The sequence below is a fragment of the Triturus cristatus genome, chromosome 8, assembly GCF_964204655.1.
Source record: "Triturus cristatus chromosome 8, aTriCri1.1, whole genome shotgun sequence".
Taxonomy (NCBI): domain Eukaryota; kingdom Metazoa; phylum Chordata; class Amphibia; order Caudata; family Salamandridae; genus Triturus; species Triturus cristatus.
Window position 1 is genome coordinate 1,125,882,823 of NC_140591.1, and position 27,992 is coordinate 1,125,910,814.

Below are 27,992 nucleotides of genomic sequence, written 5' to 3' on the forward strand. Positions count from 1 at the left end.
AGTTGCTGCCACCATCTGAGCCGGATCTACTTTTTAGCTCCAGCTCCTTGAGACTTCTCTCATGATATAAGATCATCTTTCCTCCATGGCTATTCTTTTGTCTTCCCTCTCACTTTCTATCCTGAGTTTCTCCAGCTTGAACTTCCTTGCTTCCGCCTGTCCTCCAGCTCCTCTGGGGACAAGCTACTGCTGCCTGGTCTGGAGGGTTCCCCCCCTCCCAAAAGCACATACACCCTAGAAATAGGCTCCTCCGCCTCTCTGCCTCTCTACCAAGATCACCAGATTACCCACTGGCATGTCTGGCTGCTACCCAGGCCCTCAGCACCTTTTGAAGCTCATCCTACCTGGTGAGGCCACTGACCTGGACTTTCAGGTTCTTGCAAATCGCTTTCAATTTCTTTACGTTGTAGGATTCCAACCTATCCTCCTCAATGCAATTTCCATTGATGCAATTGATGATGCTCTAGATTCAGGCATGTTGAAGTAGCAAGTTCAAACTGGCAAGATCAAAAATAGACCAAAAAGAAAAAGAACCAGTATGTGGTACGTAATGGTCTGTGATATGGTAGTAGTGCACACCAATCACTGTAAGTCAAGTGCAAACACAAGTCCTATCCTCACCGATGACAACCAATGTTAGAAATGGGGCTCTCTAGTTGGCAAGGGCTTGCACCTTTGTCCAAATAGGGACCCTTCTTCCTAGTCAGGGTAAGGGAGTTACACTCCTAAAATAACCCCTGCTCACCCCCTTGGTAGCTTGGCAAGAGCAGTCAAGCTTATCTTAGAGGCAGTGTGTAAAGCATTTGCACGTAACCAGCAGTAATACATTGTAAGCGCTACAAAAGGACACCATTCCAGTTTAGAAAAATATCCAATATTTTTATATACTTAAGACAAGACCAAAAACAATAAAAATCCACAATACAATACTTTAAAAAAAGATTGTTCGCAAGATGTCTTTAAATTGCAGAAATACTTTGAAAACACAGTTCGTACGAGTCTGTAGCTCGGTTCGAGCCTACCGCGATGCTGAAAACAACAGAGTCTCGCAGTTCCAGCTGACTGCGTCGGTACGGGCCAGCAACAGCGTAAACAGACTCGGTAACAGTACCTTTCTTGTTGTGGCTTACACAGAGGTGCGAGCCGGTCGTGGCGTCCGTCGCGGTTGCGGTGCAAAGTGGAAGCGGTGCAGGGCGGGGTGTCCTCTTGATGCGGTGCAGGCAGCGGCTCGGAGACGATCGTTCAGATGGCGTCGGTGAAACCAAGGCGTGCGGTGCAGGGTGAGACGGTGCTCGATGCGGTGCTGGCAGGTTGCGATGCAAAGTGGAAGTGGTGCAGGGTGCGGTGTCCTCTCGATGCGGTGCAGGCAGCGGCTCCGTGACGATCGTCCAGACTGTGGTGGTGAGACCAAGGCGTGCGGTGCAGGGTGAGACGGTGCTCGATGCGGTGCTCACAGGTTGCGGTGCAGGCGACAGAGCCGGTTGGCGGGAATTGGCGTTGGTCGACCCAGACGGCTGTGCGGGACGAGGCGGTCACGGGTGTTGAGCCAGAGGCGACCGTGTTGGTGAGACCAAGCTGGCGAAGTGAAGCGTGGCGGTGCGGGCTGCGGTGTCCACAGGTCACGGTGCAAGCAGCAGCTCGGTCGCGGCGGTGGTGGCGTCAGTTGTCGTCGTCGGTGAGACCAGTGTTTCGGTTCAAGATGCGGACGGTGTGGTCTGCGATGACTTCAGGACACAGGGCCAGTGAGTCGGTCGCGGTTCCCTTTCTCTGTGGCAACTGAAACCAGTGTTTCCAGGAGCGGTACCCAGAGGTTGGTGAAGTCTTTGCAGTCCCTGAGACTTCTGAACAGGAGGCCAGCTCGATTTCAGGCCCTTGGAGATACTCAGCACAAGTAGGAGAAAGTTCAGTTCAGTCCTTTCACTGCCCAAGGCAGAAGCAGCAGCTGCAGGCCAACCCAACAAAGCAACAGCACAGCAAAGAGGCAGTACTCCTCCTGGCAGCTCTTCTTCTTGGCAGGTTCCTTGATTCCAGGGAGTTCTAAAGTCTTGGGGTTTGGGCCCCAATATTTATACTAGCAAATCCTTTGTCCTCTGAAGGCAGAGGGGCCTGTACCTAGTTCAAACCAGTTCTGGGTGCATTCTGCCAGTGTGCACCTTCTTCCTTTGTCAGTGTGGGCCAGGGTCCTTAGATGTACCACAGGAGGTGGAACCAGCATTGTGGAATGCAGGCACAGCCCTATTCAGACCCAGGTGCTACTCCTCCCACCCATCTATGTGTAGCTAGGTCTATTTAGCCCTGTGCTGACTCACTCTGTCTCTTGGAGTCTCCCCAGCCCCTGTCACTCACAAACCAGACAGACAATACACAAGCTAGCAGAGGCAGGCTGGATGATTAGGTAAGAAAATACCTACTTTCTAAAAGTGGTATTTTCAAACACAGAATGTTAAAACCAACTTCACTAAAAGATGTATTTTATCATTCTGAGTTCAGGCATACTAAACTCGAATTCCTACCATGTTCCCTGGGTCAGTTAGGATTATAGGATGTTATAATCAAACTGCCCAATCTGGCCTATGGGGAACAGGTAGCCTTGCAATAGTGAAAAATGAAGTAGGCTGTAATTCACTATCAGGACATGCCACACACACCAGGGCATGTCCTACCTTTTACATACAATGCACCCTGCCCACAGGGGTACCTTGGGCCTACCTTAGGGGTGACTAACATGTAGAAAAGGGAAGGTTTAGGGACTGGCAAGTGTGTGCACTTGCCAAGTCGACATGGCAGCCCCAGGCTGCACACAGGCTCTGCAGTGGCAGGCCAGAGTTACACTTTACAGGCTGTTTGCGTGGGTGGCACAATCCAGTGCTGCAGCCCACCAACAGCATTTGATTTATAGGCCCTGGCACTCGCAGTGCATTTTACTAGGGACTGACACATAAATCAAATAGGCCAATCATGGAAACACCAATCCATAACACTTGCACTTTACCACTGGACAGCAGTTAGAAAAGTGCGCAGAATCATTACCAGCAAAAACAGAGTCAAAACCGGGATGTCAGAAAGCAAAAACTCAGGGGAAACACGCCAAAAGATGCCAAGTCTAACGTACCTATAGAAGGATCATCAGTAATGCCCCAGATCTCCTGATAAAGCTAAGGGAGTCCTGGGAATTGGATGTGGGCCTACAAGAGGACGATGACTGGGCAGAGGTGATACAAAGCCCTAGAGAAGTAGCGATTCGAACACGGTTTAGGCTGGTCCAACTGAGAATGATCACAGCTCTTACTCCACCAGTGTACTCATGTTTAAGTTGGGACGCACTCCCACGGAGAATTGTCAAAACGGGTGTAATCAAAGGGGAACATTCTTCCATATGATATGGGACTGCCCGATTATCCAGGGTAACTGGCGACGGGTGACGCGGATAATGTCGGAAGTGGTAGGCCAAGAGGTTCCACTTGAAGCCTGCTGGCATGTACTTTGTGTCTCGGGGGAAAAGCAGTGGCCCAAATACCCAAAAATATGGCTATTGGTTGCTGCAATAGTTGCCAAAAGAAATATCGCCAAAGCGTGGGGGGCGGCACAGGCACCAACGGCAACACAATGGAAAAGGGATATGAACTGGTGCTCGGCCGCAGAAAAGACAATATGCGAAAGTAGTGAATGCCCCAAGAAATGGGGGGAAATATGGCAACAATGGGAGTCTTACAGTGGCAACTGGGTGTTGACAGAGTTAAAAGAGGGTGGGGGAGGGGAAGATATGTACGAAGGATTGAGAACATAACCATACTGGTTGTAAAGAACAAGTTACATACCTTCGGTAACGCTTTTTCTGGTGGATACAGTATCTGCTTGTGGATTCCTCACCTTGTGAATATCCCCTGCGCCAGCAACATTTGGAAACTTTTGTAGCAGTCCATGCCGATGAGGTCGAAGACGACGTCACAGAGACACGGCTCCGCTCGCGACTCCGCTGACGTCACCGGCTCCATAAGAAGACCTCGTCGGAGTGATGGCGTCAGTTCCTCCCTTTTTTCCGTGCCTTCGAGGCACATGGACGGACTGACAGCAATATATACACAGTATACACAGTACAAAATATACAATGCAACACACACAGTGTGAAGAATCAAAAGGAAGGCAAAAGAAATAACACAATGCCTTTGACAGTAACAAATACATTTTGAAACACCATCATTAGAATTGTAGGTAGACAAGGGTGGACAACGGGGAGGCGGATGGGACAGTGAGGAATCCACAGGCAGATACTCTATCCACAAGAAAAAGCGTTACCGAAGGTAAGTAACTTGTTCTTCTGATGGATACATCTGCCAGTGGATTCCTCACCTTGTGAAAAGTTTCCCACAGCAGTCCCACTCCCGGAGGAGGGTGTCCACCCTTCTATACCAGAAAGTCCTGAAGGACGGAACGAGCAAAATGTCCGTCCCTCCTTACCTCGGAATCCAAGCAGTAATGCTTCGCGAAAGTGTGAAGGGAGGCCCAAGTTGCCGCCCTACAAATGTCCTCCACAGGAACACCTCTAGAGAAGTGGAAGACTTAGCTCTAGTAGAATGAGCCCTTAAACCCTCTGGAGGTTCCTTACCAGCCAAAGAGTAGCATATCTTGATGCACAAGACAATCCATCTGGAAAGGGTGCGCTTGTGCACCGCTCTGCCTTTCCTGCAGCCAACAAAGCCCACGAAGAGCTGGCCATCAACTCGAAAGTCCTTTGTCCTGTCAAGGTAGAAGCTCACCGCCCTCTTAGGGTCCAGACGGTGGAGCCGCTCCTCCTCCTTGGAAGGGTGAGGGGGAGGATAGAAGGTAGGGAGGGTAATGGACTGCCCCAGATGGAAGGGAGTTACCACTATAGGCAGAAAAGCAGCCCTGGTCCTGAGTGCCATTCTTTCAGCATAAATGGTCAAGAACGGGGGTTTTAAACTCAGAGCTTGAAGCTCACTTACCCTCCTTGCCGAGGTGATCGCAATGAGAAAAACCGTCTTAAAAGTCAACAGTCTCAAGGGACACTTGTGTAAGGGCTCGAAAGGAGAACCCATCAGGTAAGTTAAGACAAGATTTAAGTCCCATTGAGGCACAATAAAAGGAGAAGGAGGAAACTTGTTTGTAAGGCCTTTCAGAAATCGTAAAACAATAGGTGATTTGAACAAGGATGGCTGATCCGGCAAGCAAAGGAATGCCGACAAAGTCGATAAGTATCCCTTAACAGTGGCTACAGCAAAACCTTGCTGAGCAAAAGAAAGGGCAAACTGCAGAATGTCAGATAAATGAGCCCTCAAAGGATCAATTGACTTCTCCCCACACCAGAGCACAAATTTAGACCACCTATAGGAATAGATAGATTTGGTGGATTGACGTCTGGCAGACAAAATTACATCTACCACATCTGGCGGGAGAGAAAAAGAATTCACGTTGCCCCGTTCAATCTCCAGGCATGAAGGTGTAAGCTCTGGAGGTGGGGGTGTAGAACCTGCCCCTCCGACTGCGAGAGGAGGTCTGCCCTGAGAGGGAGACGGAGCGGAGGGCACGAGGAGAGGTGGAGAAGATCTGTATACCACACCCTTCTTGGCCAATCCGGGGCGATCAATATGACTTGGGCCCGGTCTTGGCAAATCTTCCTCAGAACCCGAGGTATCAAGGGTATGGGTGGAAACGCGTAAAGGAGATGTGAGTCCCATCTCAACTAAAACACGTCACTCAATGTTCCCTGCATGGGATACTGGAGACTGCAGAATGACGGGCAGTGAGCGTTCTCGTGAGTGCCAAACAGGTCCACCCGAGGGGTTCCCCACATCCGGAAAACATGACGAACCACCTCTGGATGAATCCTCCACTCGTGGTCGGTGGAGAACTGCCGACTGAGACTATCTGCACATACGTTCAGAACACCGGCCAGATGATTTGCCATCAGACAAATCTGATGATCCTGAGCCCAGGACCCGAGACGCAGAGCCTCTCTGCAGAGACAAAGAGACCCCACTCCTCCCTGCTTGTTGACATACCATATCGCGGCAGTGTTGTCCGTAAGGACTTGAAGCGACTGACCGCGAAGGGAAGGGAGAAAGGCCTTGAGTGCCAAACGTATCGTCAGCAACTCCAAAAGGTTGATGTGAAGCAACCTTTCCTCTGGAGACCAAAGACCCTTGATCTCCAGATCCCCCAGATGCGCACCCCACCCTAAAGTGGATGCATCTGTTATTACTGTGGCCACCGATTGAGGTAGATGTGAAAGGGCTTTCCTTGAGACAGATTGCCCTCCACGCTCCACCAAGATAGATCCGCCGCAGCTTCTCTGGAGATCCTCACAAACTCCCTGAGATCTCCTTTGTGTTGATACCACTGCCTGCGGAGGCACCACTGGAGCGCCCTCATGTGCCAGCGTGCATGGTTGACCAACAGAATGTAGGAAGCAAACAGACCGAGCAGACGAAGGACCTTCAGGACTGGAACGACCGCTTCATCGTAAAACAAAGGAATCATTTCCTGTATGTCGAGAACCCTTTGCGGATGTGGGAATGCTCGACACACAGTAGTGTCCAGTACCGCCCCTATGAACAGGTTGCGCTGACAGGGCACCAGGTGAGATTTGGGCACGTTTATCGATAAACCCAATTCGTTCAACCCGCAGATGATGAAGCACCTTCTCTGGCGACTCCGCTTTGATCAGCCAGTCGTCCAGATAGGGGAAAACCGAAATCCCCGACCTTCTGAGATTGGCTGCCACCACTGCCATCACCTTCGTGAAGACTCGAGGTGCAGTTGTAAGACCAAACGGAAGGACCGCAAACTGATAATGTTGCGTCCTTACCGTAAACCGGAGATACTTCCTGTGCGACTTCAGGATGGGGATGTGGAAATACGCATCCTGCAAGTCGATCGACACCATCCAGTCCTCCTGATTCAGCGCTTGAAGAACCTGTGCAAGGGTGAGCATCTTGAACCTTTCTTGCTTCAGATAAAGATTCAAGATCCTGAGGTCCAATATCAGATGCAATCTGCCGTCCTTTTTCAGAATCAGGAAATACCGGGAGTAGCATCCCTGCCCCTCTCCTGCTCTGGAACCACCTCTATCGCACCTTTTTTTAGTAACGTCAGGACTTCCTCCTGTAGGAGAAGACGGTGGTTCTCTGAGCAAGCCCCTTGACAAGGAGGGTAATTTGGAGGGAATTCCCGAAAGGGAAGGGCGTACCCATTTTCTACAAGATCTAGAACCCAAAGGTCTGTAGTAACCGATTCCCAATCTTGTAGAAAATGGGTAAGCCGGCCCCCCACAGGACCAGCATGATCCAGAATGGTGGATCTAGGGCTGCTTTGCAGTGGTGGGAGGGGCTGAGGAGGAGGAAGAGGACGAGGAAGAGGATGAGGAGGAGAGCTCTCGGCCACGAGAGCGACCCCTGATTCTGCCTCTGTAACCCTTATACAGAGTGCTTTGCTGCTGCTGTGGCTGTCTGTATGTACGAAAGGTAGACCTTCCGAAGCCCCTGTACCTCTTGAATGAGCCTCTTGGTTGAGTCTGAAGGCCCAAAGATTTAGCCGTGGCCTTACTCTCCTTACTCTCCTTAAATCTTTCCAGCGCAGAATCCGCTTTCTTGCCAAAAAGACCAGAGCCATCAAAAGGCAAGTCCAAGAGCGTTGACTGGACATCAGGGGAAAATTCCGATGATTTAAGCCACGCACTCCTCCTGGTGGCAACAGAAGATCCCATGACTCTTGCCACCGAGTCGGCTGTGTCCAATCCACTCTGGATCACCTGACGCGCCGCCGCCTGGGCATCCAAAAAGGATCTCATTATAACCAACCCTATCCTCCTCAGATAGTTTTGGGGCTAGCTGTTTAGCTGAGTCCATGAGAGCATGTATATAACGTCCCAAGAGACAGGTGGCATTCGTTGATTTGAGAGCCATGCTGGCCGAAGAAAAGACCTTCTTGGCCGACTGATCCAGCTTTTTTGCTTCCCTGTCACTCGGGACCGGAGGAAATGAGCCCGATGATTTTCTTGCACATGCAGCCTGAACAACCAGACACTCAGGAGACGGATGAGATGTTAAAAATTCTGGGTCTCCCGGAGCTGCCCTATACCTCCTGGCTATGACTTTGGAAACTGCCGGAGCAGAAAAGGGCTTGCGCCACACCTCCATCACTGGCTCTATGATGGCGTCGTTAAAAGGGAGCAGAGGCTCAGAAACAGCAGAAGGAGAGTGCAGAACATCCGTTAAGATGTTCGGTTTGAACTCGGCAAAAGGTAACTGCAGATCTAAAAGTTCAGCTGCCTTTCTTGTAATGGCATGGTATGGCGCCACATCCTTCAAAGGGGCATCAGAAGCAGGAGTAATCTCCCATTCGGGTGACATGTCCAGGCCACTAGCCTCCTTCAACTCCTCAAAAACATCGTCCCGACTCCATGAGTTCCCCTTCTTCTACCTCCTCCATAAGGTATCTTTGCTCATCCAGCACCCTCTGAGCCTCCCTCCTAGACCTGATTCTGACAACCGGCGTCGGCGGCACAGTGATCGAATCCGACGGCGCCGGAGCCGGCGTCGAATGTGGATCCACAGGGGCAGCCGGCGTCGAACGGGGTCGAGTCGCCGGAAAAAATGGCATGAAGGGAGCCTGAGGATAGGCTTGAGGAACTCCCAAACTGAAGGCCATAGGACCCATAGGACCCGAAGGTGCACCAGAGGGGTACATGGCTCTGGAGAATACTGCATACATCGCATTAAGATAATGCGTGGGGTCCTGACCTGGTCCAGGGAACGCAGGATATTGCTCAGGCATCACCGGACTCGGGCCTACCGGCGCCGACGGTGGAATCAGTGGAGCCGAAGGATCACCCGGCGCTGGAGGCTCCTCACATGGAACCGGGGACGAAGCCGGAGATTGAGCCGGCGTCAGAGATGGAGCCGGGGCCGGAGCCGGAGAATGTTCCGGTGAAGCCACAGGTGACGACAGGCCAACAGGCGAATCCGGAACGGGCGAGGGAGACACAACGTCCTTACGGCATCGGGAGGGCGATGGCGATGGCGATGTCGGAGCCGCATCCTTATCCGAGTGACGCCGAGACGAATGCCTCCTCTTCTTCTTGTGCTTCCTGGATTTGGAAGCATGCCCCGAAGTCGACCTCGACGCCGATCTCGACCTCGATCTCTACCTTGACCTCGATTTTCTCCGGCCTCTCTTTTCTTTCTTCATCCTCGCGATGAAAAGCTTTGCTTCCCTCTCCTTGAGAGCCTTGGAACTCATCTTGCGGCAGCAAGAACATCCCTCGACATCATGGTCCGATGACAGGCACCACACGCAGTCGTCATGCGGATCCGTTATGGATATGTGTTTCCCACATTCACGACACGTCTTAAATCCTGACTTCTTCGTTGATATTTCTGCAGAAGAAGACAAAAAGTACCAGCAGAAAACAAAGTAACCAGTATAGCTACAGAGAGAGTCCCGAAATCCGTTGGCGTCGACGGCGCGGAAAAAAGGGAACTGACGTCATCACGCCGACGAGGTCTTCTTATGGAGCCGGTGACGTCAGCGGAGTCGTGTCTCTGTGACGTCATCTTCGACCTCATCGGCGTGGACTGCTACAAAAGTTTCCGAATGTTGCTGGCGCAGGGGATATTCACAAGGTGAGGAATCCACTGGCAGATGTATCCATCAGAAGTATAATTGCTTAAAGTTGAAGTAGTACGGTACAGAAGATATATACAAGGTGTTATCGATGACGATGCTGTATTTTCTTGAAACTGACGATTGTTTAATAAAAAGATTTTTTTTACAAATTCTTTTGATGAAAATGATTTTCCAGCCTCTCGAGGTCCTCCAGTAGACTCTAGTTGTTTTAGTGTCAATATTTCCGAAGAATTATTTCTAAGCTCCCTGCTTATCTCACCAGCTTTTGAATCTAATACTGCTGTCTGCTGCGTGACATCATCCAGCTCCCCCTCTATGGCCTGACACATACTCTGGATCTCTTTTTGTTTAGTTCTAGAGATCTCAAATATTTTCTGAATCTCTGCCTCTATAGATACTAAGACGCTGTCTAAGTTCATGGTGCTCATGCTCACCCTTGCCTAGGCCTCATTATTCCCTAAATTTATTCTATTCCCATTCTTGTTCCTAGATGGACTCTCATTCTCACCCGTTTCTGCATGGTTCTCTGTCAAATCTGCCATGAATTGAATCTATGCTGTATCTGCACCCTGTGCATAATGGGCAAAATCTCTTGATTAAAGTAATTAGTTCCCACTGACGCCCCACTTATTTCAGTAGGCTTGGAAGGTGACATGTTGCTGCCTTCTTGAGAGCAGCAGGGTTTACGCAGGGGGTTGCTCAGAAAAAATAGTGACCTGGGTGCCTAGGGATAAGGGGTTTGCAGCAACCATCTTTTTTGGGACCATGACCCTGAAAAAGGAATTCAGGGAAGATGTTTGTTTAATTACAAGATTTGAGGTATTTCTCGCCATTTTCCCCTCTTTTGGCTCTCGGCTAAGTAGACCCCTATGTTGAGTGAATAGTGTGGATTAGAACGTTCTTTAGTGCGAGGCTTCAAAAATGTATGTGGCAGTCTGAGTGTGTGAGATGCTAAAATTGTCCCAAGAATGTATGAGAGCCTCACCTTGTTTATCTTTCATGAGCTGTTCTATTCTGCCCCAGGTCTGCAAAGAATATCTCCTCTTCTGATGTACCTTTTCTACTCCAAAAGTACAGGTAGGAGGACTACCCGCTTCTTACATGTAGGCGGCTGCATTCTTGCCGTTAAATTAACAGCCTCCAAATTCCTTAGTTCCCTCCCACCATGCCCAGCTAGCTCTTTCCCAAAGGGCGGGGAGCAAGCACACAGGACATGATCGATACATCTGCAGCCAATAGCGCTGCAACAGCTGCATTAGGGTGAATTGTTCTACCTGTGCTCAGCACGGCACCCGGCGCGAGGTGAGCACAAGAGTCCTTGCACAGTGAGACCGCCTCTGCCAAAACATTCCAATGCGACGGGAACTAACCTCTCTCCTCAGTCCCAACATTAGCCGCACCCCCCCCCCCCCCCCATATGAGCGACCAGCCACCCAAGCCACCAAACCTCCTTCATGCAGGAACAGACAAATGGAGAAAACACCCCCTTCCTCACAGGTACGCTATCGCAGACACCTCCCTCCAACTATGGTCATCTGTGACCGTATGCTCAGTTGGCTGCCATGTTCCCTAGTCAGAGAGTGTGTAATTACCCTTTCTCCTAGTGTACATTATTGTGTAGATCCTTCCTTTATGATATTTTATCTTAAGGTCTAAGAAATTAATCTCCTGCCTAGGATAAGTGATGGAGAATCTGATATTCGGAGTCCTTGCGTTGATTCAGCATTGCAAATTCAGTAGATCCTCAGTGGTCCCTTTCCAGATGAGAAGAACATTGTCGATGTAGTGTCTCCATAATGACAATCCATCCTTGTAGTTTTTTTTGTTATAAACCCAGTTTTCTTTATATTTCGCCATAAGCAACACCGCTAGCTCTGGGGCAAAAGGACACCCCGTCGCAGTACCCTTCATTTGGATGTAGAAAGTCTGGTTTAATTTTTAAAAAAGTTGTTCAGACAAATCTTTGCCAGATGGACTCTGAATTCTGTGGGGACCATATATGGACAGGACCTTGTTTCCAGATACTATTCTATGGTCTGCAGTACAATGCCCTACTGTATATTAGTATACAAACCCTCCACGTCCATCATTGCCAATATATCCACATGTTCATCGTAATTCCATTGTTCAGTTTGATTTATAATGTCAGAGGAATCCTTAATGCATGATGTAACTTCCTTTACTAAAGGTTTTTAAAAAAAGTCCACATATTTAGCCAAGGGTTCCAAGTTCCAGCTGAGTCCTGAAATAATTGGTCTCCTGGAGGTCTTTCCTTGTTTCTATGGATTTTTGGCACTGTATCCAGCACTGATGTTCTAGGATGTTTATTTATCAGGAAGCCATGCTCTTCTTTCGAGAGCCCTCCTTCATTCATAGCTTCGTCAACGATTTATTTGATTTCTGCCTATATCTCTCTAGTGATACTATAGTCAGTTTGTCTTGTGGTTTTATGAAAATCTACTCTAGTTGTTTTAGATTATGCCAGGCTTCTGTTTTCTGTTTAGTGACACTGAGTTTCATATACTTTTTTTTTTCTTTAAGTTTATTTATTTCCTTAAAAATTAATTTCCCAAAACCTATAATCTCTAGTGACATTTGACTGGAGGGGAGCAGAATTCAGATGGATTTTAAGACCTGTGCCACCCTCTGGCGTATTTGTGTGAAGTCAGCAGAGACAAACGATAATCCTCTCTTGAGTACCCGCTTTCCATAAACATACAATGGTTTGGTGGAAATGTTGGAAATGGATGTTAATTCTCTGTGCCCCATTGGTATGTTCATGTTTATTTCCGCTGCTCCTTGAGTGTGCCATCTTTTCCACTTCTTGTACCCCTGCCTAAATAACCTCTACCTGATGGATTGAAAGAGGTCTGATGCCTATCCGAATCACTAGTGGAGTCGTAATAAGACAAACTTTCCAAAAAGTTAATAAAATGTCTTTTGCTACAACTAGGGTAACAATTCAGTACCTTTGTGTAGTCTGGCTTTGTATAAAAATCCTTTTGTAAATACGGATATATTTATTCCAAACTGAAATTGTATCTATACTTCTCCGGTTTTCGCAGCTTCAGACCTTCGGTGTTCACCTTAAACTCTCCAATCTCCTTTTCAATTTGGGCTAGCAATGCCATAGAGTCTACAATTCTAGTGTTGTTCTTGGTTTGTTACTGCAGTTATATGATTGCCTCAAGTTCTTTTTTTCCAACTTGCCAATTGACATCTTGACTGATTTCTCCTGCATAGCCACAGTGCACAACATAGCAAATAATTGTAATGCATAAAAAAAGTAAAAGTACTTCAATGCAGCATTCAATTCAGTGGGGTGGCAAGACGACATGGGCACTAATGCAAGCAAGAAGTAGGCATACCTATTCAGGTGCCGTGGGTCCTCCAAACTCCAGGACCCGGGTGCCATTCCTACTTCTCCACCACTGTTAGCTATGCTCTGATTTATTCACTCTTCACCTTTGTGACTGAACCTAGGGCATTTTTGAAACATTCCTGAGTTCTTGATCCCCACCTTAAAGTATCTACTAGAAGTGTATACCCTCCTACCTGCGTGCTGCTAAGGATGAAGGTTCATTTAAGCATAGCCTAAAAACCTGGTTGTTTAACTGTGCCTTTTACATTCACTTGTTGGCACAGTGGTCGACGAGCCTTCAGCACTGGGACACTGCAGATTAGCTGTGTGCTCTACAGATGTTACTTGATTGATTGATTGATTGTGCGGTATGAGATAAAACCGGTCTGAACACGTAGGCCTATATCAGGAACCAGGAAACAGGGTACCCCTTTGATATACCCTCTGTTTGCCTGTATCACAGAGATACTCAGTGTACAGCTGCTTGTGGCTATCCTGACTTTTATATGTGGTCCCCTGGTGAGCAGTTGGAATGAGCTGCTGTTACTTGACAGGATCACTAACATTCAGAAATATCAGTGGTGGCTGGTGACATTTGAAAGTGGTGGGCCGTGAAACAATATTGTAGTGCACTGCTGCGAGCGAGCGTAGTGAGCGAGCCTGAACCACCTACGAGGGGTTCGGGAGGGGTTCGGGAGGGGTTCTCCCACCCCGAAAATGTTGAAAAAAGAGTGGGAAAATTGTGTTTTTTTCAAGCAAATTTGAGAAAGCAGAAAGGTTAATAAAGCAATTGTGAATCTGTTCTAAAAAAGACAAAGACTGGCTAAACTGTCAGTCTAATCAGATGCACATCAGACGCCAGCCTACCACATGCTCTGTCCACCTGTGCCACTGTGCGCTATTCTTTCACAAGTGTAATATGCCCCCGTTACTAATTGACAGGAGCAAATCCCGGCTCTTCCCTCGGACACAAAATAGTAAACATAATGGCTAAATAGTTGTTTTTGTGGGGGCGGGGGGGTAACCGCAGATGCATGTCTCATGCCTCTCACCGACCAGGCTGTCTGTCGGCTGATAGCAATATTGCATGCTGCCAAGCAGGCTTTAAACTCAGCTTCACATATTCTTTCACACTAGCTCTGATAAAGCACAGGGAGTAGGGAGCACACCACAATCACTCATGCAGCAGGACTAAATCCTTAAAAATGTGCAACTCTTCATTGACTCCCGTTTACCATGCGATTTGCATCAAGGCTGATATGCACTCATATAGACAATAATGAATACATACACACACCTCACAGGTCAGCACTGCAGATCACTCACAATCCGCCAAACAGAATTACTTAACACGAACCGGTGTTCCTAACCACATCCTCCCTCTGAAGAAAGTACTCAGCCCTCATTAATTGCTTGAGTGCACCCTGTGAATTTAGAGGCCCCCTGATGGGCTCTAATCTGTCTTTTCCAGCCCCCAGCCCGGACTCCGAGGTGTGAAAATGCGGTTAGATCCTAACTATTAATTGAAGAATTTCAAACATGTTCGTGGGGGAGGCGGGGATGACCTCCGAGCTGGCATGAGATGTGAGGGGTGTGGGGTGAATGTAAATACAGAGGCTAATCCTCAGAGTTCTCATTCTATGAAGTGCTTGTCCTTGAGTGACTTCTGCCAGGAGAGAAGAAAGTGTGCAGAAAACTGAGCGAGGAAGGAGGCGCTGGCCCCAAGGCCAACAAGAACCAGCCAACTGAGACAGTTTACCGATGGGTTTTAGGAAAGGGTCTTCGGCATGCAGGGGCGCCTTGAATACACTTGCAGTCCTACAAGGAGCTGGCAATGCCCCTGCTGCCCCCAACTTCCAAGCACACACTTTTTATAAAGCGCCTCTGTGCACTTATCAATCCTATGCATGCAATGCCACCTATAAATGGAAAAGTGATAGACGCAAAATCACTCCCACCACTTCCTGGCAAAAATACAAATCACACATTCTCCAAAAGAGCCACATCACTGATATTCCTTAAAACCAATAGAAAGGATCATGTGACACATCCATTAACAAATCCATTCGGCTATCTTAAAAAATCTGGCAAGATTAATGAGAATGCACAGGATTAAGCGGAGAGGTGCCTACAGGCAGCCAAGCGAGCTCCTAGGCCACAGAAATACCAGTAAGGAGCAATGTGAATGGTGCTAACATAACTTGTGCTATTGTGACTCGGCAGAGATTGTAAACGTCATCTTCATTGCAGCATGGCCATGCCCAGCTTCCTGACGTAAGGTGCCGGATGATCGCCTAATAAAAGGGTCGATCCCTCTGTGGCAAGTGTCATATTTGCTGGCGCACACTTGCTCCTTGAATGACTAGCAAAAACTACGATGTTACTGCGACCTGAGCACGTTATAGATAATGGTAGCTTCCGCTAGACGCCCTCAGTGTGTGCATACAGGGCATGTAAAGTTGTGCCTACAACACGCACAGCGGCGCTATTGCTATGACCATGTTCATTGAAGAGCTATGTGACTCATCTCGATAGGTTGTTAAACACGAGACACCAGATATCGAAAGTACACTAACAAAATGCAGCCACATCTCAGACTCGAGCAATGCATTAATCCTCTTAAGCGCTTTTATTCAAGCCCATCATTGAATGAAGAAAAACGGACTATGCTGGAAGCTGGAGAAAAACCAAAATCGTCCGAATTATGAGCAGGAGTTATACAATGGTAATTCGTGCTCGTGGGTGACACTGGGAGTGGTTCATCCAATGAGAAGAGGTGCGTGGGGGGGGTGTTAACTGATTTTTGACTGCATTTTAAGATCTTTGAAACTGTGGAGCAGGGATAGGAAGTAAGAGGCGAACAATTCGTATCCAACCCACTTTTAACTCAAGGAAACTTTTGTTCATGAGGGGCCAGGCATCGTGCTACCAATCCAGGCAATTATTAGGTTATTTGACATGCAGTAAATTGTGGTACTTTGTGCAATGTATGGTTTGCCATTTCAAGCCAATGTGCATGCATTGACGGTAGACCGAGTCAATAATACTAGTTAAAGCCCGTAGCTCTCCTCGCCCAACTTTACCCTTCCCCCAAACCTAGACCGTGGGCACGGGCCAATAACGAGCGTTATTGAATAACCAGTCTCCTGAAGTAGAATATACAACTACTCAGTCGCGGCTCGGGGGGTGGGGGGGTCGCGCAGGAGTGGGGGCCAGGGTGCAGTGTTAAAATAAATTTTAAAAATCCTACCTGAGGTCCTGAGCAGGTCTGCGCCTGCCGCGGGTCCGTTGGCGCCAACAGCCCCTCTCAGCCAATCCTGGCGCTGCCAGCGGCGCCAGGATTGGCTTAGGGCACGGTTACTGCTCGCCCGCCTGCCCATTAGGAGACCGAAGTTTGAGCCTTTGCTCAACCCTCGCTCTCCTAATGGGCATGCGCCAGCCAGCGCAGACACTAGTGCGCATGACTGGGCAGGGTGCGAAAATTCGCTCACCTTCCCCACTCATGCGCACTTGTGCTGCTGCCTGTTGCCCCTGGTCCGTCTGACACTCATGTCAGTCAACATGACGACGGACCGCCCACCCCCTTCAGACTCTGAAGGAGGTGGGCGGTCCGACGTCATGCTGACTGACATGATTGTCAGTTCTCCCTCGGCGTCTTTGAAACAAGATCAAAGAAACTGAAAACAGGAAAGCCTAATTATATGGTGAGGTTGTGTGACCGCACCATGTAATACACTCTCAATACCATTTGGGGTCCAGTCAGGCTGATTTGTAAAACCTTTTGCTCAACCCTAGATAGGTGTGGCTTTGACCATTCAGGCTTAAATAAAGGAACAAGTGTAAGCCTTTAGAACTACTGAAACAACGAAATAAGAAAGACATACGAAAAGAAAGCGATCCAACACCAATTTATATAAATAGATCCTATTTTTAAGAATTGCGAGACACCAAAATGAATGAAATCTACCAGAGGGTTGCGGAGATGTAGTTTTTTAAATAAAACGTTAATCAGAGTTTTTCATTCAAAATGCCAATACGCGTTGGAAACGTCAGTGGAAACTTTGGAAAATGTGTAAAACGTAATACCAATTGGGTATAAGTCAACTTTTAGGGGTCAGAACACTGGCACCGATGTCTGGTTAGCAGGCCTCAGTGCACTCTCAGCGTTGGAAAAAAACAGCAGTCCAAAACGCTAGTGGTGATAATGCAAAAAGAGGCATTTCCCTACACTGCCCCACTTATCTTTAGGGAACACCTGTGCAACAAACATGTAAAAATATGACAAAGTGTCTTCAAAATTCCAAAAAGTGTCTTTCTCTTATATCTGGGACTATTTCTCCTAAGTACCTAAGATTATATTGTGCAGTGGCATGTGTTAGAAGTGATAGTTTGAAAACATGAAGTTAGAAACATTCATGCCCTCCCACATCTCTTACAAAAATGCCATTAAAAATCCAAGAGTCAAATTAGTTGTCATGTGCAGACTTTACGTGACACAGCTTATTATAAATGCCCCCAAACACATTTTTCCTACTTGGTTTCCATGTCAGACAGGCCTGCATGGAAACCATGCCGGAAACCGTGCATCTTAATCTCAAGGGCGGAAAGGCCTGCCCTTTGAGATATGGAGCCGGTTCAGACTGGCTGACGAAGAATGACCGACCGGATACATAATCAGCCGGTCAGATTTGAAACTGACAATGGGGGTTTGGTTGGAGACTTTCCGACCTCCATTGTAATAAGCTCCTAAATGTTTTGTCTTTAACTCTTGGCACATAAGGTTAAAGCCAGAGCCACACATCTGGCTCAAGCTTGGCTTGCGTCTTCAGTAGCTTGCCTGTCTCTGTCTCTAAATGGTAATTAAGGGGATAAAGAAAAAGTAAGGTATTAATTTCACCATGATTAAACAGTTTGGTGAAGTGGGGGTACTACTTCTCATTAAAACACATTTTGATGAGTGGACAATGAGACTGGATGTTCTCTAATCCCTTGGGTTTCCTGTTTTCTTATCACACACTTATTACCAGTGTCTGGTTTAATTTGTTACTCCTATCTTTGTAAAAAAAAAAAAAAAAAGAAGCAGAGAAACAAGTCCCAAAAAAGCACACTACTTGTCACAAAGGGAGGCTGGGAATAATTAAAAGCATGTCTTCTGGTCCATAGTTTCCATTGGATCTTGCCCAGGCTTTAAATTCAGAGTTCACAACCAGCATATTTTGGCAAAATGGTAAAGCCAGGATTTAACTTCAAACCTTCTCATGCCATAGTGAAAAAGTTCCTATTTTACCAGGTCTCGCGGTGGAGGTTCGGTGTTTGTGTCAGCCCCCCTCAATGAATTGCATATCTTGTTGAGGGATCCTTGTCAAGGATTTTTGATAGCAATTTCCACTTTAGCTGAGCCTGTTTTTAAGCACTTCTTATGTGAACTTATATGAAGCTAAAGGCATAAAGGGATGGTGAGGTCTAATTTCAATTTCATTCAATTGAATAATCAAGTTATTTCCATTGAAATCTTGATCCGCCAAAGGTAGTGATAACAGTTGGAAAAGGCTCACTCCAGGGTGTGGTAGGGGATAGCAAGACGCAGAAAAACACAGTATCGTCAAATCTATGTCTCTTCTGGTACCACGGGTTTTAGTATGGAATACAGATCCTAAAAATTACTCCAAGACTCACAGTCTACACCATATACATGCTTTACTCCTCATATGCCCTTTCGATGCCCCACCCTGCTGACCTATGCTATAGCACGTTCCACCTTGGTTGCTAAGAGCAAACTTCTTAAAATACTCAAAACGTTCTGCCTCTTATGTGTGGAAATACACTCCTCCTCATCTTTGCACACCTCAATTCGGTGCAGCATCAAACAACAAAGCCTTGAATACTTAAAATGCCGAAATGTGGAACTCACGTTGAACAATTTAGAAACATAACCCTCGTACAAGCATCTGATATCCAAATTGCAACCGTCCAGATGACAGAGAATCCCAAAAGCAACAACAAAAACACTCTATCCACTTTACTTTTTCCTCAGCACCCCTCCTATTTACATTCGTATTACAACCAAATTTGCATTTTTCCATTTAAGGGTCTGCTGAATTAATGACTTGCCTTAGGGTTTCATATTAATATACTTTTCAATAACTGTTTTATAGGTATCCTGTCGTGGAAAGAGGCACTGTGCTATTGCATAGAAACATCATGAGAACTTCTCTATAAGAGTACTATAAAAAGTACTCTTCCAGTCTCTCAGGCCTGCTTACAACCTTTGAATTTATCCTGGAAACCTTGTAACTTAGACTTTCCCTTCTGACTCTTCAAATTACATTTCCCATGCACACATTGTGAAATATTTGTGTTCCTATTTAATAGATGGACTATTGTTCCCTATCCCAAAGTATTGTCCCAGCAGTCATAGAACAGGCATTAGTCATACCCTGGTTTAAACAAGCATTGGCAAGGCCAATAGGTCTCCCCTATGAGACCTATTGGCTTCGGCAATTACTTGAAAGCATGTTGTACAGCAGCATGGCCCACGCTGCTGTGCAGCATGGCTAAACTAACTAAGAAAGAGACATATGATGCTGCCGGCTGGCCGCTTCATAGCGCGTTTCTTTAATATTATTTTTTGCGATGTGTTTCCCCATCCTCTCTCGCTTGTCCTCTCCACTCACCCGCATCCTTCTATCCCTGGCAGATTGCTTTGCTAAGATCACATTCTCTAACTGAGCTGTTTGTCTCTTTTTTAGCATGCTGAATCTGAATTGATGCTGCACTCAGTGTATTCCATAATGTATTCCTAAGTAAATTTATGACTCACCTATCCTTTATGACAGACACATCTGTCTCGTCAACCATCTGGAGATTATATTTTTGCTGTATGATATTTTTGTTCTAAATGTTGTCGTTTGAAACCTGCGGACAAAGTACGGCTACGTAATCTGTGAAATCTTGAACTAATTGTTCCGAGACACTCTTACAGTAGAATCATAATGGTACAATTATAAAATGTTTTTCTTAAAAGGAATCCCAACAATCTGAATATATTCTGATGCCAGCAATATCTTACTAAACAATTTCTGACATCAGGAGGATTTCCCAAAAGATTTTACCTTTCTTTGAAAGTTTTTGTACTTTTCTGTGCTTTTGAGAGACATAAAAGAGCAGTGACTGTAAACTATTAAACCTCCCCATCAATGTTTGTATCTTATTTTCACATTTCAGGGAGCAATGCCAATAACCACCCTCCCCCTCAACCCCAAACCATGCTCTTCCTTCTTCACTTTGAATATATAGAATCAGAGGGGCCGCCTGCAACACAGGAAACTACTTCAAATCTCCACGATTCTTTAGCCTCTCAATTGAGGCATAGGACATTACCTTAATTTATTTGTAGGTGCCGAATTCATCAGATGTTTTTTGTTGTTGACGATTGTACTCATACCCAAGCCAGATTTTGTTTTTGGTGGCGATTGTACTCATACCCAAGCAGGCATAGCTCACGAACCAAAGCCGGATTAATATAACTAGACTCATTCCTCATATATCCGTTAATCAAATATCAGAATAGTCAGATCTGTGTAGCTAGAGTTAAAAGGTTCATAACATCACCACATGGTGTCCAACAACTGCAGTACACACTGGATTGTTTTTTTAATCCTTTGTGGCATAGCATAGTATGAGGACATTAAAACTCTCAAATGTTGACTGATCAAATTAAATAGTGGGAACTGCCAAAGTCTTGTAAAGAAAGACTCAGGAGACATCACTTTAGAACTTTCTTGGGTCCGTTGATCCCAAATTACCAATATAATAAATGGAACTTGCTATTTCATTTGAATTACATTTGGTAAAATAATCTTCTTTTTGTACATGTTTTAAGGTTGGTTGAGAACTTTCATGTGTCTGAAGGATGCAGTGTTCCTCGTTGTTTGATGTACGAAGTTTACACAGAGACCTGTGGTCAAACCTCTGTCACTAAAGTTAATCCAGCCACATTTGGAAAGGTAGTGTATGACAATTTTCTTGTGTTGTCTACGGTACAAGGAATGTAGCATTTTGCTGAACTTTGTAATATAACTATGGTGTGTGGATTCCAACTCATGATCTCCATTAGTCTGAAGCAAGACTACTAAGCAATCATTTTTGTTACATTTTTCTTGATGTATTTTTGTAAAAGTTTAAGTAAATGGACAGAAATGTTAGTGAGAACAAGTAGTCATGAATGAGCATGACAGGTATCTACGTCATGTCCAGGTACGCCCATTGTTCCACGGCTGAGACAACACGCTTCCAGATGGTATAGGCGATTGACACTACGATTGAGTGCAGTCATTGAGAAGACTCACGGAAGGAGTCCTGCCTAATGAGTGACATAAGAGGAGAGCTGGTATGAAGGACGTTGGCTCTTTTATGTCCCTGTAAAAGAAAAATTCAATGTCCAGTACTGGTGCTAGACGACCTCACTGCCCTGATGAAATTGCCATAAACTTGTAGTGGCAATGAATCCCCTCGCGAAGAGGAACATTGCGATGCATTGGAGGGCCCCGGAGGGCCCGTCTAGACCGGCATGGGCGGGAGCAGTGCTCAAGTGGGGAGCAGCAGAAGAGCAGCTGTTGAGGGAGGAGGAGGCGAAGGGCGCCCGTAAACACCCGATATCTATGGAATGGGCACAACTTCTCATCCTTTTTAAGCAAAAATACTCGTTGGGGGAGGTCCCGGATGCGACACAGCCCACCCCTCGCGCCTCTCCGGCTTCCCCTGGCCGCACCGAACCGGTGGAGGACGCGGACGGCCCAGTGGGCAGGTAGCACATCAATACGCGGGAGCAAGTACGGACCCGGCCCCCATGCGCCGCGACAAGCGACAACTGACAGACCTGACCCCCCCCTCCCTCGGGTGAGCCCCAGGACACACCGCACGCACCCGCCATCGATTCATACACCATCTGCCATGAGAACATCACATTCGCCAGCCCCCGCACCTTCCCCCCCCTCTCATACTTCACTTCCTGCGCCCTCCCTCCACCTCCCCTCCCCCCTTCTTTTTCCCGGTTTGGGGGTTCCCCCCCCCTCCTTAGGGCCCCCTTTTCAAGCCGCCCCGTAGGCGGCAGTTGCCCTAGTTGACGGCTCACACGCCGTGGTCCTAATTACATGACCTGACAGTACATCTGGGTAAACAGGGAACGCTGCATAGACAAAGTTGGGGAGGCAGAGCTGACCCTGATGGAGACGGAAGCTGTAGACATCGCTATGCCGACATAGGCGGGGACCGGGCAGAGCACACTAGTGGGGGACACGTCTTACCGGCCATGACAGAAGACCTCGGCAACTAACGGACTACAGCACCCACCCACTATCAATCACACAAAGGTTCATGATGATGTAATTAATTGATTGACGCTTTTACCTGTGAAAGTACAATGTAACAAAATGCATGCAAAACACTAATAAAAAAAATGTAATAAAAAAAAAACTTGTAGTGGCAATGAAACATGTTGGCTCAGTATTAAGCGGTATGCATAAACGGCGACCGGTTTTAATTTGAATACGTACACAAGTGAACAATAAAGTTGGCATCCGTTAATGTGTTACTTATTTCAATTTTTTTCTCACATGGACACTTTTGTGGTCTGTGATACACTCACTTCACTCTTTCTTAGCCCCTTTTTTGCTTGTTTTTGGACACTTATCTTTTCCTCACGGCAAGGTGGCTACAAATGATGAAAACAAGTGAGCATTGCTGGTGAGTACCAATCAGCAAGCTCTACTGGTGGTGCGCACGTGAGGTGCCATCTTGCCTTTTCACCATTTTTTCAGATTCTTTATAAAGATTGAGGTGATTTTTGTGATTTTCACAGCAGTACCCTTGTATGTTGGCCAGGGATAATGTGGTTCGGTGACTGTCAGTCGTAAATATAGAAAAAAATTGTGTTCTTTTAAAATTGAAGGCATTAAAGTGGGAGGTCACTACCTCGGAATGTAAATGAGGGGTGTATATTTAGGATGAAAATATGGAACCCTTACCCCCACTTATATAATTCCCTTTAATGGATGTGCCTTGATGATCAGGTCTTGTTATATTGATAATGCCCATTGTTCCCCCATGAAGTGGGTTCTGCTGTATAAAGTGATTTATAAAAATACCTACAGACAGCTGTTTTTCCTCATCTCTGTGGACCATCCTTTCCTCTGTGTCCATTAGTGTGGTAATGCACTCCCTTATTTGCCCAGCCCTCACTTCATCAGCTAACATTTATTTTTTTGGTTCTATTTTCATAAACAACCTTTTCTGGTGAATGCATATGTCTCCTCTTTCAAAGGTGCCCTAGGTTCCCCCATCCCAAATCCCATCAACCTCCATCAATTCAGTGAATCCATCTTATCCACCCATTTGGGGTTTATTTCCACATGTATGAGAGTTTAGAAAAATATATAATTTCTTTGTGGTTCTCTGACTTTATGGTCAGGGGTATCTAATAGATATTGACATGCGTCCGTGTTGAAAAGTTGACCAAAGTTCTCTCTTCATGGCAATTTGTGCATGTTCCTTTTGGACGGCAATCATTAGCTGAAATCCCTTATTTTGTACAGACTCCACATGCCACTGTAATAAAGAATATTCTGCCTTAGGTGCTAAAAGTCAGTTACCCTTACCTTCTAAGTTTATACCAACTTACGATATGCATCTGGTAAAAGCCCAGTTGAGAAAAGTGGAATAGTTATACTACCATTCATTGTAGAGACCCAACTAGTTTTTAGGAAAAGGACTTCGCTCCCCCAATGTGAGCAATGAATCCATTCTGAAGAGGAACTTCCCACTTTGATAAGATGATTAGACTTCAAATGTGTACATATCAGTTATATCATCTGCTTTTTACAAAACACTTTAACATTTTCACAACTTTGATATTAATTATTGAGAACATGGTAGGATAAATCCAACCCATCATGAGTGTTACCCATCAGTTTTAAAATGTCATCTTTAGGTTCCTTCTTGGAAGATAGAAATTCTCACCCACGCTTCCTTCTCTAGCAAGCAAAATCTGTATGAGTTGTAATTGTAATTCCTTTTATAAAGTGCTTACTACCCGTGACAAGATATTGAAGTAATTTGCACCAGGCAGCATGCTGCTCTGGAACCCAGTGTTAATGGATAGTCCAGCATTATTGATTATTGTTGATTACTAGGATAACTCTTTTATCCCCAAACAAACCACTCCATGCATTCACTCCAGTGTCTTTGTGGTGGAATAAATTAATAGGAGTTAGTTGTGATCGTTAGTGGGGCTGGAGGGGTGTGTGAGTTAATGCAAATGATTGTTGAGATTAATAGGTGAGCTAGAGAATATTATGTATTGATAGGGTGCAGAGGTATAACTTTCAGAGTTGGGAGGAGAGGTAGTGAGCTTGTAAATAAGTTGTGGACAATTAGCAGACATAAAATAATAGAGATTAAGTCAAACACTTATGTTACGGAGTTGGTCGAGCTCAGAGAGAGGAAGCATGCAGTGGATGGAATAAAAGGAGAGGTCCATTTGAAAGAAAAAAGAAAGGCAGCAGTCAAAAGATTTATTTAAAGAGAAGTATTTCATGTTGGATTTGAGGGCTATAGAGGAAAGTTTTGAGATAGCATGCAGTTTGAGGATGCAAGACTGTAGGAAGAAGCATCATATTTTGCATGTGAAGATTGTGCTATATTAGATATTTTTGAAAGGCACTAGAATAAGGAAATCTGTGTGCTTATAGGCTACTGCTAGACCACTACTCCAGGTAGATGAGTTGATCAGCTCAAGTGCTGGAAGCTTAAAATAATGGCTGGACACATGCGTCGATAAATATAAAGAGCTTTAGGCTGCTCTCAAAGAAGGTATTAACCTCAAGATCATAGCAATGTATGAAAATACCTGGGCAAATAATATATTCATGGAAAAGAATATTTTGCAAATGCTGGTGCGTATGTCTTCTGATGTTCATCCTCAAGTTTTACTCATAGTATTTATTACAAAGCAGAGTGGGATCCATTTGGATTTCTCTGGTTTATATTGGGATGTCTCTGGTTTATATTGGCACAAGATAGAGGGTGAAGACAGCTTCCCAGATAGTGGAAGTGTATTGACTGGTTGGAGGGTGGAGATTCCGACACTGGTGTGAGGAGTATGTTGATAGGGTTCCGTTTACAAATTCAGTTAAGACTTTGCTAGCAAAGGTCTGCTGACTACACTTCCTGAAGCGCTGCCTTTTGGTAGATTGTAGGGGTGAGGGGTGGAACTACAGGGTCTGTTGTGCAAGTTGACAGGGGCCCTTTAGCTGATGCCAAGGCTTTTGCTTTCCTTGATCACACTATCAATGCAGAAACTTCACTTCTCTTTGTGCCTCTGTTGGGGATACTATTTATGTTGCAAGGGGCAATGAAAAAAGGTAGTGTATGCCCAGTAGTTCTAGCCAATTGAGTCCCTATTTGGCGCTCAGGCTGATGAGGAGAGGAATACTATGAAACAGACCTTGACACCATAAACTCTACTGATTTGAAGAAGAAATTCTTTGTTGGGATGGGAGTACCTCCTGCATGGCGTACGGTAACTCTCCCCCATTTACTCCTGCCCTGTCTGCCCAAGTGCATGTGACGCCAGTATCTGTATTCTTTCTTTAGCCCTGCCAATATGTCTTGTGCAGAGAGACCTAAGTATGTCCCTGGCAAAGCCAGGTCCAGATCCTGTTATATGACATCGAGGGGCACAACAAGTGAGCTCTCTAGCAGGCATAGACCTACTATCTATGCGACGGACAAGTCACTTAAAGTGGTGGCCTTAGTGTGACCAGATATTGTGAATCTCTGATATGACAGCCCTTTTTCTCTGTGTTGGGAGAGAGCTCGGTCTACTGACCCCTTTCATTAAATGTTCCTCTTTAATGTAAACCCCAGACCTTGTGCTTACATTCTGTGTGCATGATGAGTGAGTAAATGCTTAAAAGCTGTGTGAGCACTGGGACCAGTGAGATCCATTGTTAATGACTCCTCATTTAGCATGGCACCGGGTGGAGGGTGAATACATCTTCTCCAGGCAGTGTAAATATATTGACTGTATTCCTGTGACTGTAGGGTGGAAGCCCTGACACTGACGTGAGGTAAGGATGGAGACAGGGCTACCCTTAGAAATACAATAAGGTCCTTGTTGAAAAAGACTCCTAATTAGTTCTTCCTAAACACTGACATTTGGTAGATAGTATGACGTGCAAGATGAGACTGCAGTTTCTGTTGTTCAAAGGAGCCAGCATCATTCCTACCTGTGGTGAGAGTCATTTCTTTGCACAAACAGCCAAAAGATATTTGAGAATAAGCCCAAGCCGACTTTCAAACACTAGATGGTCAATACACACCGGTTCCTGGAAAATGAATGGGTTCCAAACTACCCCACTTTGTTCCAGTTACAAGTACTTCATGACTTGAGGAGGGAGTGCTCCACAAAGTACTCGAAGGACTGCTGTTTTGACCATGGCTGGGTGTTTGAATGACAGTGAGTTTTTCCAGAGGTGAAGAGACATCCCCTGAAGTCTGAAGAAGAAAAGACTTTTCAGGAAAAGCCCAATGTGTTACTAGAGTGAGCTACATGCAGAGAAAGCTGACTGACAAAATGCAGCTAAGTCCAGAGCGACCCATGTTGTGAAGCAGTCCATGCTGTCAATTGGACCACAACTTATAAGTGCCAAGCATTATTAGGTCATCAGACATCTTCTTGTATGCCCAAGAGACTATTGCTGCAGCTGCTGTCTTTAGAGATGAAGATCCCTCATTGCTACAGATGCAAAATTGCTGATCAGTCCATAAGCCAGCTCTCAAACCCTAGACCTGAATCCACATTGCCTGTCTTCAAAATGGGTGGTATCCAATCTACACCACCTTGTTCCACTTCCAAATTCTTAATTACCAAGGAAGGGAGTGCTCTGTGAAGTACTTGATGGACTGCTGAATGGCCACAGCTTGTGTTTGCATGATAGCAAGTTTCCATGAGGAGACATTACCTGAAGTCTGCACATTTTGCTGAAGGAGCTAATGGTCTGTGTGGACCCTAGAGGCCTGCAGAAGAAAAGTCTATTCTGAGAAGCCCAATGTGTTCCTAGAGTTAGGTATATGCAGAGAAAGCTGACAGACAAAATGTAGTGAAGTCAAGAGCGACCTATGTTGTGAAGCAGTTCATAGTGTCAATTGGACCTCATCTTTTAAGTACCAAACATCATTGTGTCATCAGGCATCCTCCTGTAAGCTGCAGCTGCAGACTTCAGAGCCGAAGATACCTCATTGCTACCGATACAGAAGTGCTGATCAGTCCAGACAACACAACTGCTGAAGATGCACACCCATTGACAACCCAACCCGGAGGTCAAACTTGACTATTGAAGTGCCCCTCTGCACCGAACCTCGGAGGCCACTAATACCAAAGATGAGTGCTGCCATGTAAACCTAATGCTGATTCTGCAGAGTGGCTTGTGTTGCCAGTGAGGTCACTGCAGCGCCCCATGCAGTTACTGTATTAACAAACAACAGGAGAAAAAACCCAAATCCCCAGTTGAGAACTGGGTGAATACACTATTATGCAACAATGTCCCAATGGGAGTCAATGAGAGAAATAAAAATTATAGCAGTGAGTTAATTACACAAAGAACACGTAATCACATTTTTTAAATTTAAGAAGACTTATTTATCAACAGAAATTATTGAGTATATGTTTCACAAAGATAAATGATGGCAGCATCAATAACGTTTTTTTAGATAGTGTTCAAAGTGCAAGGTGAACACATAGTGCTTGTGAAAAAGGTGATTAAACGGTGCGAGTGAGGCATGTAAAGAAACAAAGAAAACAGCGTAAGGATTGGAAGTTATCTGCTGCAGAAATTATGCATGAACATTGATTTCATAGTATAAATAGTAAGAGAATCACAGCATAAATAGCGATTCCAATCGGCGTTTTGATCTTCATGACTTGAGG

General features: G+C 45.9%; 1 protein-coding gene and 1 long non-coding RNA gene across 2 annotated transcripts in view; one reads left to right on the forward strand and one right to left on the reverse strand.

The window, feature by feature from the left end:
- Positions 1-27,992, reverse strand: part of LOC146805483 (uncharacterized) — a 248,977-nt gene that overhangs the window by 181,944 nt on the left and 39,041 nt on the right. The window lies entirely within an intron of this gene.
- RFX8 (regulatory factor X8) overlaps positions 1-27,992 on the forward strand; it is an 816,960-nt gene that overhangs the window by 43,724 nt on the left and 745,244 nt on the right. The window contains exon 2 of the mRNA XM_085620509.1: positions 20,889-21,012. Coding sequence (XP_085476635.1) covers positions 20,889-21,012 — 124 coding nt within the window. The remainder of the gene's footprint in view (positions 1-20,888; positions 21,013-27,992) is intronic.